The sequence below is a fragment of the Oncorhynchus keta genome, chromosome 15 (assembly GCF_023373465.1).
Source record: "Oncorhynchus keta strain PuntledgeMale-10-30-2019 chromosome 15, Oket_V2, whole genome shotgun sequence".
NCBI classification, from domain to species: domain Eukaryota; kingdom Metazoa; phylum Chordata; class Actinopteri; order Salmoniformes; family Salmonidae; genus Oncorhynchus; species Oncorhynchus keta.
The window spans coordinates 34215842-34233368 of record NC_068435.1 but is presented as its reverse complement, the minus strand read 5'-3'; the positions used below and the strand labels follow the sequence as shown (position 1 = coordinate 34233368).

The window sequence follows — 17527 nt, the reverse complement described above, 5'->3', positions numbered from 1 at the left end:
GGCAGCCAGAGCAGAGACCTTAAAACCAGTGCAATGTGCGCTCTCCGTCTGGTCTTGGTCAGTACCCATGCTGCAGCATTCTGTATGTTTTGCAGTTGACCAAAGGCTTTCTTGATATCACTTTCCTGTGCACATCTGTGTCAACCAAGAAGAGTAAGGCACATATCAATCTTCTCATCTGGTCTTGCTTGACTGATAACCAGTATCATGTTTGTTACCTTATCTCTGAAATATGCCGCAAAACTCATCACATTATAGATGTGGAGGAAATGTGGAGGAAAGTTCACATAGGCTTGTGGGACCATAAATGGTCGAGAAGAGCACTCTCTAATTCTTCTGATTATTAGTGATCAAGTGAGAAAATAAGCATATATGGCATTTCAAATTGCCTTGTTATATATGCCAAGATGCTCTCTCAGAATATCAAAATGGACCTGCAACTTTGACTTTCTCCACTTCCTCTCTGCCTTTCTGCAATTTCCGTTTAATTTATTCGTTTCCTCACTCATCCCTGTTTGTATTTGGCCTTTAAAAAAAAAAACTTTACTGGAGCTATAGCATCAATGTTTGCCCTCCATTTGCTATTAAAGTTATCAACTAAATCATTACAAGAGGAATGCAGAATAAGTGATGGGGTATTGTTCCTACACAATAAAATCTGTAGCAACATCAGAGGTAAGATAGTGTTTCTTAATAATCCGTTCAGTATTACCCTGTGCTATGGGCAACAAGGTAGTAAGAATTACACACTGGTGATCAAATAAAGCAACATCAACAATAGTGGATATTTCAATAGAAAGTGCTTTTGGGCCCAGTAACATGTTGGATAAAATCCATAGAGCTCAAAATATTCAGAAATTAAATTGCCTTGGAGTCCGTCTCTTTGTCAACAGAAATATTAAAATCGCCCAACATAATGTTTTTATCATATAGTTCAGATAAATCAGTATAGAAAGTGGGGCAGTGCTTTGGGGGCCTATACATGGCTATGGCCAGCACTGGTGGCTGACATTTAAACAGTATACCATGATGCTTAAAAGACCCAAAGTTGCCAAATTAAATAATGTCCTTATAGTTGAGAGCATTAGGAAAAATACAGGCTGTCCCCCCACCCTTTTCCCATTTTCTGATAGAGTATGAAATGCTGTAGTCCAGGGGGAGGCTTCAATAAGAGCGGTACTATAGTCGGAAGGCAGCCATGTTTCAGTGAGAAACATGCAATCATTTCGAGAAAGGTTTTACATTCACGAGAAAGAGCAATCCCTCGTAAAACCTATCATTTAAAAGTGCTATATTCAGTGAGTGTAGGCCACTCTGCCTAGATGTAACCAATGGAATAACAACCAAATTATTAACATGACAACCGCATTTTCTGACAGTCTTCAATCTATCAGAATGGACGGAGATGAACGTTTGTATAAGCTCACTAGAAGGTGGAGTTAAAAGAACATACAGTGGGGCAAAAAAGTATTTAGTCAGCCACCTATTGTGCATGTTCTCCCACTTAAAAAGATGAGAGATGCCTGTAATTTCCATCATAGGTACACTTCAACTATGACAGACAAAATGAGAAAAAAAATCCAGAGATTAACACATGGTAGGATTTTTCATGATTTTATTTGCAAATTATGGTGGAAAATAAGTATTTGGTCACCTACAAACAAGCAATAATTCTGGCTCTCACAGACCTGTAACTTCTTCTTTAAGAGGCTCCTCTGTCCTCCACTCGTTACCTGAATTAATGACACCTGTTTGAACTTGTTATCTCACACCTGAAGCATTTGTGCCCAGCTGTGGATAAAAACACCAGTGGGCTAGCAATAGGTAGTGTTAGCCTGCTCCATTCCCTTGATGTCTAGCAGCTAACTGCTACTTAACAGGAAACCGGGACAAAAACGTGCAGTCCAAGCAGTAAAGGCTGACCATGTCACTGAATCAGTAAAAAATAATTTAATGAGCGTTGCGCACTCTTCCGGGGGCTTATACCTGTACTTAGCCTACAAATTTCGCATTTGGCAGTTTTAATCTTGCTGCTCCGGAAAAGTATTTTAGGAAGTTATTACATCTTGAGGATACCGATGGTGATATGTACTTTGCCAACTAACTTTAACTTACATTGGACCATGCTGTGTTGGTCATTAAGTGTTTGTTAAATTTTTATTTGTGTACTTAAACAGGACATACACTACATGACCAAAGGTATGTGGACACCTGCTTGTCTAACATCTAATTCCAAAATCATGGGCATTAATATGGATTTGGTCCCCCCTTTGCTGCTATAACAGCCTCCACTTAGGCTTTCCACTAGATGTTGGAACATTGCTACGGGGACTTCCATTTAGCCACAAGAGCATTAGTGAGGTCGGGCACTGATGTTGGGCGATTAAGCCTGGCTCGCAGTCAGAATTCTAATTCATCCTACAGGTGTTCGATGGGGTTGAGATCAGGGCTCTGTCAAGTTCTTCCACACCAATCTCGACAAAGCATTTCTGTACGGACCTCACATTGTGCATGGGGACACTGTCATGCTGAAACAGCCTTCCCCAAACTTTTTCCACAAAGTTGGAAGCACGGAATCGTTGAGAATGTTGTATGCTGTAGCATTAAGATTTCCCTTGACTGGAACTAAGGGACCAAGCCCGAACCATGAAAAACAGCCTCAGACGATTATTCCTCCTTTTTGCATGCTACGTGCTTCAGGATTCTTGTATGGCCTACCACTTCGCAGCTGAGCGGTTGTTGCTCATAGAAGTTTCCACTTCACAATAACAGCACTTACAGTAGACCGGGGCAGCTCGAGCAGAGCAGAAATATTATGAACTGACTTGTTGAAAAGGTGGCATCCTATGACGGTGTGCCATGTTGAATGTCACTGAGCTCTTCAGTAAGGCCATTCTATTGGCAATTTTTGTCTATGGAGATTGCATGGCAGTGTGCTGGATTTTATACACCTGTCAGCAATGGGTTGTGGCTGAAATAGCCAAATCCACTCATGTGAAGGGTGTCCACATACACTATATATACACAAAAGTATGTCCAGTTTTAAATTTGATAATTTGACAAACGTCTATGGTTGAATTTATTCTGGTGCTGTGTGACACTTGTCTTTTGGAACTGTGTCTGTGAAACGATGCAGGCTATGGCTTATCGGTCTTATATTGGCTATTACGATGCCCTATAAAAGCATTTCTAATGGCTTATAGAGCAAACAATGCAATTACAACAACAGAGGTTGTGATAATTGGGGAAGCCGTCCCGTGGATTCCCCATCGATTTTAACCACACACCCACAGTCTTTCTGTTAACTCCGTTGAATGTACTTTTACTTACATTGTATCCCATAAGTAATGTGACCATAAGTTTACAATCCTCTCGCTCCTCTTTTCGCAGGGAGCGCATACAGAGAATGCATCGATAATGGAACGTGGGCTCTGAAGAGCAACTACTCCAGTTGTGAACCTATTTTGGAGGAGAAGGTAGGTAGGACTTATTTTTTCTGAGGTTTAGGCTGATTTTTTTGATTTTCCAACAATGTCAAGCAAAGAGGGAGTTTGAAAGTAGGCCTATCAGAAGCTTCTAAAGCCATGACATAATTTTCTGGAATTTTCCATGCTGTTTAAAGGCAGAGTCAACTCAGTGTATGTAAACTTCTGACCCACTGGAATTGTGATACAGTGAATTATAAGTGAAATAATATGTCTGTAAACAATTGTTGTAAAAATTACGTGTCATGCACAAAGTAGATGTCCTAACCGACTTGACAAAACTATAGTTTCTTAACAAGAAGTTTGTGGAGTGGTTGAAAAACGAGTTTTAATGACTCCAACCTAAGTGTTTGTAAACGTCAACTGTGTATGTATGTATGCAGTACCAGTCAAAAGTGTATTTTTTACTATTTTCTACATTGTATAATAATAGTGAAGACATTCAAACTATGAAAGAACACATGGAATCATGTCATACCAAAAAAGTGCTAAACAAATCAAAATATATTCTTCAAAGTTGCCACCCTTTGCCTTGATGACAGGTTTGCAAACTCTTGGTGTTCTCTTGGCATTCTCTCAACCAGCTTCACCTGGATTGCTTTTCCAACAGTCTTGAAGGAGTTCCCACATATGCTGAGCACATCTTGGCCTCTTTTCCTTCACTCTGTGGTCAAACTCCAATCATATCATTGTGTTGAGGTCAGGTGATTATGGAGGCCTAGTCATGTGATGCAGCTTTCCATCACTCTCCATCTTGGTGAAATAGCCCTGACACAGCCTGAAGGTGTGTTGGGTCATTGTCCTGTGGGACACATAACTGTCCCACTATCGCAAACCAGATGGGATGGCGTATTACTGCAGATTGCTGTGGTAGCCATGCTGATTAAGTGTGCCTTGAATTCTAAATAAATCACACAGTGTCACCAGCAAAGCACCCCGACACCATCACACCTCCTCCTTCATGCTTCACGGTGGGAACCACACATGCAGAGATCATCCATTCCTCTACTCTGCGTCTCAAAAAGACCTCATCAGACCAAAGGACAGATTTCCACCGGTCTAATGTCCATTGCTCATGTTTCTTGGCCCAAGCAAGTCTCTTCTTATTATTGGTGTCCTTTAGTAGTGGTTTCTTGAATCACCAATTTCTGTGGTGCAGTCAACTTTAATGAACATATTCTCTGCATCAGAGGTACAGTAACTCTGGGTCTTCCTTTCCTGTGGCGGTCCTCATGTTGCGACTTGAAGAAACTTTCAAAGTTCTTGACATTTTCCGCATTGACTGACCTTTTTTTATTTATTTTTAACCTTTATTTAACTAGGCAAGTCAGTTAAGAACAAATTCTTATTTTCAATGACGGCCTAGGAACAGTGGGTTAAATGCCTGTTCAGGGGGCAGAACGAAAGATTTGTACCTTGTCAGCTTGGGGATTTGAACTTGCAACCTTCTGGTTACTAGTCCAACGCTCTAACCACTAGGCTACTCTGCCGACCTTAAACCATGCCTTAAAATAATGATGGACTGTCGTTTCTCTTTGCTTATTTGAGCTGTTCTTGCCATAATATGGACTTGGGCTTTTACCCAAAAGGGCTATCTTCTGTATACCACCCCTACCTTGTCACAACACAACTGATTGGCTCAAACGCATTAAGAAGGAAAGAAATTCCACAATATACTTTTACGAATGCACACCTGTTATCTGAAATGCGTTCCAGGTGACAACCTCATGAAGCTGGTTGAGAGAATGCCAAGAGTGTGTAAAGCTGTTATCAAGGCAAAGGGTGGCTATTTGAAGAATCTCAAATATACAATATATTTTGATTTGGTTGTCACTTTTTTGGTTACTACATGATTCCATGTGTGTTATTTCATAGTTTTGATGTCTTAACTATTATTCTACAATGTAGAAAATAGCAAAAAAGAAAGAACATCCCTTGAAGGTGTGTCCAAACTTTTGACTGGTACTGTACACTACCATTCAAAAGTTTGAGGTAATTTAGAAATGTCCTCAGCTATGCCCTCAGCTATGTTTAGACTGTTGTTGTTCATGTTTTGCTGTGTTCTAGTGTACTATGGAATATATTGCTTACTTATTATTGACACTTCTCCCAGTCATATTTAAGGTTAGAACTACCTTTCTAAGTGTTCTGATACTTCTAGCTTGGAGTTGTATTTTTATGATAACATAGCTACAGCATTTCACCTTTTAATGTGTGTAGTATTGCTTACTAGGTGTGTCCAATCAATTGTGTAACCACTCCCTCTTCCAATTAGGGCTAATTGAAAAGCTGTTAAAAAGAGGACATTGTATTCCTTTTTTTGTACTCCTTGACAAAGGCCATGCAGCCGAAATACATCGTTTTTTTGAAAGCTTTGTTTCTATTGAGCTTGCCATACTAATAAAGGCATTTTAATTAATTATATGAAGAGTGCCTTGGTCCTCCTTTCTTTGAAATGACCAATTTAACCATTTTACCAAAGAGCACCTTCTATCTACCAAAATGTACTATTGTGTACCTTAGTAGCGCTTCCCTTCCTCCTCTTTCTACTGGCTATATAAATACATTTTAATTTGATTTAGCTACTCTCTTTTTATGTTTCAAAAGCAGCTACTTCAAATATTAGCTCAACATACAAAGCTCTGATTTATGAAATTCACCAAAAAAATTGGAAACAAATCAAATCCTAGCTTTTTGGAATGTTTGTTTATTGTTACTCATCCAGTCAGCTAAAGTAGGTAATTTATCAGAATGTTCCACATTTCCATATTTAGTTTCATTCATATCTTTTGAAGGTGAATCGTGCATTGCAAATGCATGTCTCTGTCAACGTGTATGTACAGGTAACTGCCAAAATAATGGAAACACAAGTAAATGAGGAATATAAAGTACATTGAAAGCTGGTGCTTCCATACCGGTTCCTAAATTAATTACGCAATTAACATCCCATCATGCTTTGGGTCATATATAAAAATGCTGGGCAGGCAATTACTTTGGGCATTATTTTGGCTACCATAGCTATGCCCCCATCCACAGGGCACGAGTGGTCACTGAATGGTTTGATGAGTAAAAAACGATGTAAACCATCTGCCACAGCGTTTCGGTCACCAGATCTCAACCTGGCGCCTGAGACAGGCGTTTTCCACCACCAGAATTATGGAATTTCTCATGGAAGTATGGTGTTGCAATCCCTCCAATAGAGTCTCAGACACTTGTAGAATCTATACCAACGTGCAGTTACCTGTATATTTTTGTATTAATAATTTTTTGCCTTTCGCAATTTTGAAGCAGATCTTGTGATATTCTCTCCTCAGAGGAAATACCCAATGCACTATAAGATTGCTCTGATCATCAACTACCTAGGCCACTGTATTTCTGTGGGAGCTCTTGTCGTGGCCTTCGTTCTCTTCTTATGCTTAAGGCAAGTACAGAAAGGGTACCCTTCTCAGTGAATTTGCGGTACATGTGACCTCTTACAAAACAACAAGCAACATTTATTTGAACTGCAGGATTGCCCTCCATTAACACATTCAATGTCAAATGAAGAGGTCCCTCTCAGTTGAAAACACAAGTATGTTGAGTACATCTCAAAACCTTCACTAATCATATATTTAATCCAGATTATTGATTTTTTTGTTGTTGTTGTGTGTCTTTGTATGTAAACTGTGTTTTGATGCTTGTTAAGCTAAAAAAGGTCTAATATATATCATCAATCAAGTAAATTGTACTCAACAATAACATGTTGTCGCCTACCGGAGGAATATGTTTTTGATTTTGGAATATTGTAACTTTAGGTATGTAAAGCATTGTTGTTTTTTCAAATTTCTAATGTTCTGTATGTTTCTAGGAGCATAAGATGCCTTCGAAACATAATCCACTGGAACTTGATAACAACCTTCATTTTGAGGAATGTTATGTGGTTCCTACTTCAGTTGATTGACCACAATATACATGAGAGCAATGAGGTAACATTCGTTACATCTTTTTTTCTTTTCTTTTTACAATTCACATGAATGTTAAGCTTTTCATTGCGCTAATACCTAACTCGTTTTGTTTTTATGTCTTTCTACAGCCTTGGTGTCGCCTTATAACAACGATATATAACTATTTTGTGGTGACCAATTTTTTCTGGATGTTTGTTGAAGGATGCTACCTTCACACAGCCATTGTGATGACTTATTCTACAGACAAGCTAAAAAAATGGGTCTTCTTGTTCATTGGCTGGTGTAAGTACTGTACATGTCAAACTCTGACATGTGACTCATAGGAACACAAGCTAGGAACACAAGAATTTCACTACACTCGCAATAACATCTACTGAATATGTGTATGTGACCAATAAATATTGATTTGATTTAATATCAATCATAAAACTCTTGATAGCAGCCATACACACAGCAGCATTCACACTTTCTAAATATGAAACATGAAACGGTAATCGTTATTTTCCCTATTTTGTCAATCTGTCAATCATATTGGCACCTCAATGAGCCATTATGACAGTCTGGTAAAAAAAAAACCATTTTGTTATGTTAGTCTTGTTCTAAAATTGATTAAATAAAAAAAATCCTCATCAATCTACACACAATACCCCATAATAACAAAGCGAAAACAGGTTTTTATAAATATTTGCAAATTAAAAAAAAATACAAAACAGAAATACCGTATTTACATAAGTATTCAGACCCTTTGCTATGAGACTCGAAATTGAGCTCAGGTGCATCCGGTTTCCATTCATCATCCTTGAGATGTTTCTACAACTTGATTGAAGTCCACCTGTCGTAAATTCAATTGATTGGACATGATTTGGAAAGGCACACCTGTCTATATATAAGGTCCCACGGTTGAAAGTGCATGTCAGAGCAAAAACCAAGCCATGTGGTCAAAGGAATTGTCCGTAGAGCTCTGAGACAGGATTGTGTCGAAGCGCATTTCTGGAGAATTGAAGGTCCCCATCATTCTTAAATGGAAGATGTTTGAAACCGCCAATACTCTTCCTATAACTGGTCGCCCGGCCAAACTGAGCAATCGGTAGAGAACGGCCTTGGTCAGGGAGGTGACCAAGAACCTGATGGTCACTCTAACAGAGCTCCAGAGTTCATCTGTGTAGATGGGAGAACCTTCCAGAAGGACAACAATCTGACCTTTATGGTACAGTTGCCAGACGGAACCCACTCCTCAGTAAATGGCACATGACAGCCCGCTTGGAGGACTCTCAGACCATGAGAAACAAGATTCTTTGGACTGATGAAACCAAGATATAACTATTTGGCCTGAATGCCAAGGTCACATCTGGATGAAACCTGGCACTATCCCTATGGTGAAGCTGTCACGCCTTCTCCCACTCCTTCTCTCTGGCACTTGAGTGCGCCAGGCTGCCCTTCATTACACACACCTGTCACCATCATTATGTGCGGCAGCGCTCATTGGACTCACCTGGACTCCTTCCCTTTGTTGATTGCCTCGTCTATAACTGTCTGCTCCTCCGTTTGTTCCCTGTGTCTGCATTAATGGCGTTATGTGTTCATGTCCACACACTGTCCTGTCCTGTTCCATGTTGGTTGCCATTAAATGTTCACACCCTGGACCTGCTTCACGTCTCTACCAGCGTCAATCCTTACAGAAGCATGGTACCACAAAGCGCAAACCAGATGGGATGGCATATCGCTGCATTTTTTTGTAAACCTGCCCCTTAACCCCTGAGATATTAACTGAAAGTTGTTGATCTATGGAGGGATCTACACTAGTTTGTGTAGTGTTTTTATTAATTCACTCCACATCACAAAGCGTGAATGCTACAGTACATGCTTGAGTAGACAAACTTAGACAATGTAGCTAAATATTAGCAAAACAACCCTTCATTCCCCACAAAGCATTTTGTGAGATTAACAGAAGTGTCTAATTTCAAGAAAAGAGAAAATGCTATTGGAGTACGGGGAAGTCCGAGTTGGTTGGACATCAGTTCAGGCCTGCAATTGAGAGAGAGCTTAATGGGACAGGCAGCAGATGGCCCCAGTCATCACCACATAATTATCCACACTCACCTAGAGTGATGTTAGTGAAAGCACATTGCATGTTAGAAACTCCCACAATGGAGAGGCTCCTGAAACTGCACTGGAGCACGCTTCAGCTCAGCTCACTGCTGAGCCATTTTGACGTTTTCTTTATATAACATTTAATGTAGGACTATGTATGCAATGGCATAAAACATAGATCTGGATGGATCTGTATATAGGTCACATTTATGTGAGTCCTTTGAACATATTGTACGCTAGGGTGTAGGATATAGTACAGTATAGTAACACACCCAGTATAGTTATTAGGGTATAGGATATAGTACCGTATAGTAACACACCCAGTATAGTTATTAGAAATCTCATCTCGGCCTCAAAATGGAATTAACCAAAGGTTGTTCACCCACACTTGTTACAGTCCATTGGTTTCACAAGTGGGAGGTACATAGATTTCAGCAGTGGGATGTATTGGTGTCAGCAGTGGGATGTATTGGTGTCAGCAGTGGGATGTATTGGTGTCAGCAGTGGGATGTATTGGTGTCAGCAGTGGGATGTATTGGTGTCAGCAGTGGGATGTATTGGTGTCAGCCGTGGGATGTATTGGTGTCAGCAGTGGGATGTATTGGTGTCAGCAGTGGGATGTATTGCAGTGGAATGTATTGGTGTCAGGCGTGGGATGACCGAAGGAATTGGTTTTGTACCTTCAAGAAGATGTCTTTATTGTGTATAAGTAAATAACCTTGCACAGTCAGTTGGTGCTATCTACACAATGTAGAACATCTTCCAAATATTGAGTTTACCCTCAGAATAACCTTAATTTGTTGGGGCATGGACTCTGCAAGTTGTCGAAAGTGTTCAACAGGGATGTTGGACCATGTTGATTCCAATAGTTTCCAGAGTTGTGTCAAGTTGGCTGGATGTTGTTTGGGTGGTGGACCATTCTTGATGCACACAGGAAAAACTCAGCATAGTTGTAGTTCTTGAAATAAACTGATGTGCCTGGCACCTACAACCATAAAGCACTTAAATCTTTTGTGTTGCCGATTCACACTCTGAATGGCACACATACACAATGTCTCCATGTCTCAATTGTCTCAAGGCTCCTTCTTTAACCTGTCTCCTCCCCTTCATCTACACTGATTGAAGTATATTCAACAAGTGACATCAATAAGGGATCATATCTTTCACCTGGATTCACCTGGTCAGTCTGTCATGGAAAGAGCAGGTGCACTCAGTGTCTATCTGTTACAAATTAATATTGTGGCCTGATGTTTTGGTTTTAGGGATGTCCTTGAGTACACCCTTCGGTCCATCACAGTTTCCACTGATGATCAAGTGGTTTTCAAGCGCAGGTCTCACCTTTGAAGTGGAATCCTATTTACAACATTGAAGTATGATCTCTCATTTCAGACATTACAGTGACTAGATGTGGTTCTTACTCTCGAGCATCATCATTTCCAATAAGTATGTCTGGCATGTGGGTAACCTTATCATAGACTATCTTCTCTGTTTGTTGATTATAACAACTATGCGTTGTCTAGGTCAGTTGGTGAAAAGATCGAATTGTAATGGGGTTTCTCGAGAGGTTCATTTTGAAGTGAATTTGAAACGGATTACTGCCATCCTCTTAATAATCAGTAAATCAAGTAAACAAAAAGCAAATGAAATATTTTCTCCTTCACAGAGAGGAATTGCTTTTGTGGATTTTGTTCTTTGTACTAACAAATATTTTAAAAACTTTGTTTTGAGTCGTCAGGGTGGTTAGTTTAAGTTAAATACTAATTGGGTCATGGAGTTTACCTGTTGGTCTTCAAGGAGATAATGAACACATAATAACATTTTTAAACACGTTGATTTAAGTAGATCCACTCCAGCCAGTTATAAAAGTTATCAATGTCATCAGTGCCCAGCTTCTTCAGATCCTTTACTGATCACTTATTAATAAATGTAGGAAGTAGAACAGATTTCACTTTATCTGTCCAACACTGGGGACCAGCAAGATAAGAAGTCCTTAAGCAAGATCAAAGTAGAACTGGAAGGATCCAACTGGCCTCATTGGATCCCTTTATTTCATCTCTGTAATAGCTTCTAAATGCAGCAGTCAGATTCTAATTAGCCTAGTTTACACTGCACAGCTCAGGGCTAACAGCCTCTTTATCCCTGGGCTAAGATACATTGCTCTGGAGCAGGGTTAGCACTGACTTTCACAATATTGGCAAATATGTCGATTCATTTTTCTATTTCTTTCAGGCATTCCATGTCCTATTATTGTTGCTTGGGCCATTGGGAAGCTTTATAATGAAAATGAACAGTAAGTGCACAATTTCAATTTCAACAACAACAATGAAATCTCAAGCATTCATGAATTGTTTGTGTTGTAGGTATTTTGTTGTATCCGACTAACCATTTTAAAAGCTGACAGTCCATCAAAGGTGAAGGTTAATGACCTTTCATAGAGTGCAAAGAAACATATACCGTTGTAGAATCTTAATTTGAGCCAGTTTGCTACAGCAGAAAAATTATCCTTTAGCAACAAGAAATGTTGATTATTATTATTATGCCCATAATTAATGGACATTTCAGTAGAGATTGATACAATTTTCATAAGGGAAAATCAAGTCTGACATTTCAAAGTGGAAATGAAAACTACACTTTTTAAAACTACACGTTTAAAATGTCCTGCATTGCAGAAAAGCTCTGCTGCAACAGGGTGATCAGATTCAGATCCTACACCTGTACATGTATGCCATTTGTACATGTTTTAATCACATATAATCCTTGAAATATGTCTCATACCCTTTGTAGTACAGTGTAGGACTTGAATCCTTTTAGTATTGTGGAGCCACTACCAGTACGGATTCAAGGTGAATCAGCAATTTACTGTATTGTAGGTGTCAAAGGGGCATCACTGTAACATTTACAAGAGGATCATTTATGTAATCTAAAGAGGTTATGAAAAGGCTCAGTTTATTTGAAAATGCAATTGCTGTCCTTTTGAATAGAATAAAGTCCGACTTCAGTTCAATAGTTAAAGGTCATGTTGTATAGGTTTTGACCGTGATGTTTATGCTACTATTATCAAGGCACTTCTTGGCTACCCAAAAGAGTACATTTCATCTCCAATTGAATTTCAATTATAGCAATTTTTAACTTGGAAACTCTGGAAAGTCTTGATTAAGCACCAAAATTGTTTAGCTAATAATGGAATATAGATTCATACAAATGATGTTGTTTAATATGCAAACACTTCAAAAAGCCATTATTTTAATCTGTGTCAACAGATGCTGGTTTGGGAAAGAACCTGGAAAGTATATTGACTACATTTATCAAGGGCCGGTCATCCTTGTGCTTTTGGTAGGTAACAAGACCATTGTCTCTCACTGTTTTATTTCTTTGCTGCCCTAATGCAACCGCAACAAATTTAACTTCCTTTAGTTATTTGTTCATTACTAAAACATCATGTTCTACATAATGAACTCTTTCTTAATGAAAGTTTTCCATCTCTGTTCTCTGCTAGATAAACTTCGTTTTCCTCTTCAACATAGTAAGAATCCTTATGACCAAGTTGAGAGCTTCTACCACATCAGAAACTATACAGTACAGGTGAGTCACTACTCCCGTGGGGTTGTTATTTGAAATATCGCATGCCATATTAAGACTACTTGACCTCCATTTAATATTCACTCGGGGGGCTCCCGAGTGGCACAGCAGTCTAAGTCACTGCTTCTCAGTTTGATTCCAGGCTTTGAGTCCCATAGGGCGGCGCACAAGTTTGATTCCAGTTTGAGTCCCATAGGGCGGCGCAATTGGCCCAGAATTTGTTCTGAACTGACTTGCCTAGTTAAATAAACGTTAAATAACGTCTTTCCAAGAACTTTATCACCACAGAACACCCGTTTCAGGTTTTCTAACATGTTGTTATTCCCTCTGATGCTGGTGCCTTGAAGACAGTCTGGGGGAAAAAAACCCACCTGACCTAAACCAATGCCTTTACACTATAGGATTCACTAAGAGTTACACTAATTCATAGATAATAAGGGAACGTCCGCTCACTGTTTGGTTGCTCCATACGCAAACGTTTTAATAATAAAGGTGACACAATAACACTTCAAACAACATGGTCTTCGTCCTCGGTCTGGTACATTGTATCGTGATGTGAGACTGCCAACCCACAGTTATTGCAGTCATTACAACCTCCCCTCATCATTCACAGTTGATGGAGCAATTAATGGGGCATTTGTTTAACAAATCCCTCCTACTCAACGAAGTGATAATAAGGTCAGCTGCTTTATACGGGGTGAATCACTTCAATCTGTACTCGACTTGCACACATTATTGCATAACATTCCTGTGAAGATATGGCCCCACACACACACACACACACACACACACACACACACACACACACACACACACACACACACACACACACACACACACACACACACACACACACACACGCACGCACACACACACAAACACACTATTTTCCATGACGATCGTTTCTGTTTGAAATAGAACCCCTCTTTTTCTTCACTAATGATCTGCTGATGTTGCGCAGTGAGAATAGCCTTGTGTATCTTATTCCTGGAACAACTTTCATCGTCCTCCATTCACATTGAAGCTTTTATTCATAGTGGATTATTTGAACACTCAAAAGGGGACATCTCAATTCCCAGCAAAGCCTGCAGACTTCTGTCCTGTAGAAATAGGCCTCTGTCACTCCAATGCTGATATTGCTGACATTGGGTTCCCTACTCAAAGTCAAACAGTGGATTTATGTCATACAATAGGTGCTATTTGATGTGTGAACAGAGCCATCAGCTACTTCACTGCTAAGGTAGATGATCTAAAACCCATCGTAATTCGAGGAAATGAGGAATGAAAGACTGTGTCCCAGAGAGATTTTCCATTTTCAACCTGATACTCAAATGGACCACTTATATTGTCAGATTTTTGTTTTGGCCACAACACCCTAAGCAATAAACCCCTTTCTATCATCAACCTGCTGGAGTCAAGCCCAGTTTTAAGAAATCTGCATTTTTATTTTATTTATCACCTTTTCACTCTGAAACAAATACCTATTGCTAGCACTCCTTGAGTGGCAATCTGATTATGTGGACTATAAAATATCTGACCAATAGGTGATATTTTCCAATATTGTACATCTCCCTCCTAGTTGATCTGATAGAAGGAGCCTAGTGAGGAAGTAGTCTCATAGGATGGGGTTCTAACTTTACTAGCTATGAATGTGTATCTAAGATATTCATTGTTTGGGGTAATGATCAACATCCTTTGTGAGAAATGGTAAGTAGCAAACAATCTCCAAAAATACAATTTAGGTCTTGGAGTGCTTTTTTGTATGGACATATACTACTGGTCCAAAGTCTTAGAACATCTACTCATCCAATGGTTTTTCTTTATTTTTACTATTTTCTACATTGTAGAATAATAGTGAAGACACCGAACTATGAAAACACACATATGGAATCATGTAGTAACCAAAAAAAGTGTTAAACAAATACATTTTATATTTGAGATTCTTCAAATAGCCACCCTTTGCGTTGATGACAGCTTTGCACACTCTTGGCAATCTATCAACCAGCTTCACCTGGAATGCTTTTCCAACAGTCTTGAAGGAGTTCCCACATATGCTGAGCACTTGTTGCCTGCTTTTCCTTCACTCTGCGGTCCAACTTATTCTAAACCTCCTCAGTTTGGTTGAGGTCAGGGATTTTGGAGGCCAGGTCATCTGATGCAGCACTCCATCACTCTCCTTCTTGGTAAAATACTCCTTATACAGCCTGGAGGTGTGTTGGGTCATTGTCCTGTTGAAAAACAAATGATAGTACCACTAAGCCCAAACCAGTGGCAAAATGCTGTGGTAGCCATGCTGTTTAACCTTTTGCGTGTAGGGGGCAGTATTTGAAACTGCCTATTTCTCAGCCCCAGAAACTAGAATATGCATATAATTGTCAGATTAGGGTAGAAAACACTTTAAAGTTTAAAAAATGTAAAAATATTGTCTGTGAGTATAACATAACTGATATTGCAGGCGAAAACCTGAGGAAAATCCAATCAGGAAGTGCCTCTTATTTTGAAACCTCTCTGTTCCTATGCATGCCTATCCTCCATTTAAAGGGATATCAACCAGATTCCTTTTTCTATGGCTTCCCTAACTAAGGTGTCAACAGTCTTTAGACATAGCTTCAGGCTTTTATTTTGAGAAATGAGCGTGAAAGATCACATTGTGTAAGTGGATAGGTGGGGGCTCTTAGAGTGAGTTTTGCGCTACAGAGTAAAGTGGCCATTGTTTCTCCGGCTGTTATTGAAAAACCTACACACCCGGTTGATATTTTATCTAATATATATTTTAAAAACAACCTGAGGATTGATTATAAAAAACGTTTGACATGTTTCTGTGGACATTATGGATATTATTTGGAATTTTCATCTGAGTTGTGGTGACCGCTCTTTCCTGTGGATTTCTGAACATAACGTGACAAACAAACAGAGGTATTTTGGGCATAAAAATAATTTTTATGGAACAAAAGGAACATTTGTTGTGTAACTGGGAGTCTCGTGAGTGAAAACATCCGAAGATCATCAAAGGTAAACAATTAATTTGATTGCTTTTCTGATTTTCTTGACCTAGCTACTTAATGCTTAGTGTACATAATGTTTTGTTATGCTATCGATAAACTAACACAAACGCTTGGATTGCTTTCACTGTAAAGCATAATTTCAAAATCTGAGACGACAGGTGGATTAACAAAAGGCTAACCTGTGTTTTGCAATATTGCACTTGTGATTTCATGAATATGAATATTTTTGAGTAATATTATTTGACTGTGGCGCTATGCTATTCAGTTCACCAACTATGCTATTCAGTTCACCCACGTCTCACAAAGACACGGCGGTTGGAACCAAATATCTCCAAACAGGGCAAGACCCAGATGCAGACATGGGAGGCAGACGGTTCGCGTCTCTGATATTTAGGCAGGCAAGAGAATGGTCGTGGACAGGCAAAAGATTATAAGCAGGGTCAGAGTCCTGGAGGTACAGAATGGCAGGCAAGCACGAGGTCAGGGCAGGCAGTATGGTCAGACCAGTGGGTTCAGAGTCAAGGCAGGCAAGGGTCAAAACCAGGAGGACTAGCAAAAGAGGGATAAGAAAAAGCAGGCGCACAGAAAAACACGCTGTTGACTTGACAAGACGAACTGGCAACAGACAAACACGGAACACTGGAATAAATATCCAGGGACTAATGGTGAAAACGGGTGAGACCTGGAGGTGGGTGGAGACAATCACAAAGACAGGTGAAACAGATTAGGGCGTGACAGACTCCGGACCAAAGGACACATTTCCACCGGACGAATGTCCATTGTTCGTGTTTCTTGGCCCAAGCAAGTATCTGCTTATTATTGGCGTCCTTTAGTAGTGGTTTCTTGGAGAAATTCACCCATGAAGGCCTGATTCACACAGTCTCCTCTGAACAATTGATGTTGATGTGTCTGTTACTTGAACTCTGTGAAGCATTTATTTGGGCTGCAACTTCTGAGGCTGGTAACTCTAATGAACTTATCCTCTGCAGCAGAAGTAACTCTGGGTCTTCCATTCCTGTGGCGATCCTCATGAGAGCCAGTTTCATCATAGTGCTTGATGGTTTTTGCAACTTCACTTGAAGAAACTTCCAAAGTTCTTGAAATGTTCTGTATTGACTGACCTTCATGTCTTAAATTGATGATGGACTGTTGTTTCTCTTTGCTTATTTGAGCTGTTCTTGACATAATATGGACTTGGTCTTTTACCAAATTGGGCTATCTTCTGTATTGGGCTACCCCCCTACCTTGTCACAACACAACTGATTGGCTCAAACGCATTAAGAAGGAAAGAAATTCCACAAATTAACTTTTAAGAAGGCACACCTGTTAATTGAAATGCATTCCAGGTGACTACCTCATGAAGCTGGTTGAGAGAATGCCAAGAGTGTGTAAAGCTGTCATCAATGCAAAGAAGAATCTGAAG

The 17527-nt window shown here is 39.6% G+C and overlaps 1 protein-coding gene across 1 annotated transcript in view; it reads left to right on the top strand.

Moving 5' to 3' along the window:
- LOC118394823 (corticotropin-releasing factor receptor 2) overlaps window positions 1–17527 on the top strand; it is an 80295-nt gene that overhangs the window by 57920 nt on the left and 4848 nt on the right. The window contains exons 3-9 of the mRNA XM_035788398.2: window positions 3391–3476; window positions 6800–6906; window positions 7333–7450; window positions 7558–7711; window positions 11750–11810; window positions 12781–12853; window positions 13017–13102. Of these exons, the coding sequence (XP_035644291.1) occupies window positions 3391–3476; window positions 6800–6906; window positions 7333–7450; window positions 7558–7711; window positions 11750–11810; window positions 12781–12853; window positions 13017–13102 (685 nt within the window). The remainder of the gene's footprint in view (window positions 1–3390; window positions 3477–6799; window positions 6907–7332; window positions 7451–7557; window positions 7712–11749; window positions 11811–12780; window positions 12854–13016; window positions 13103–17527) is intronic.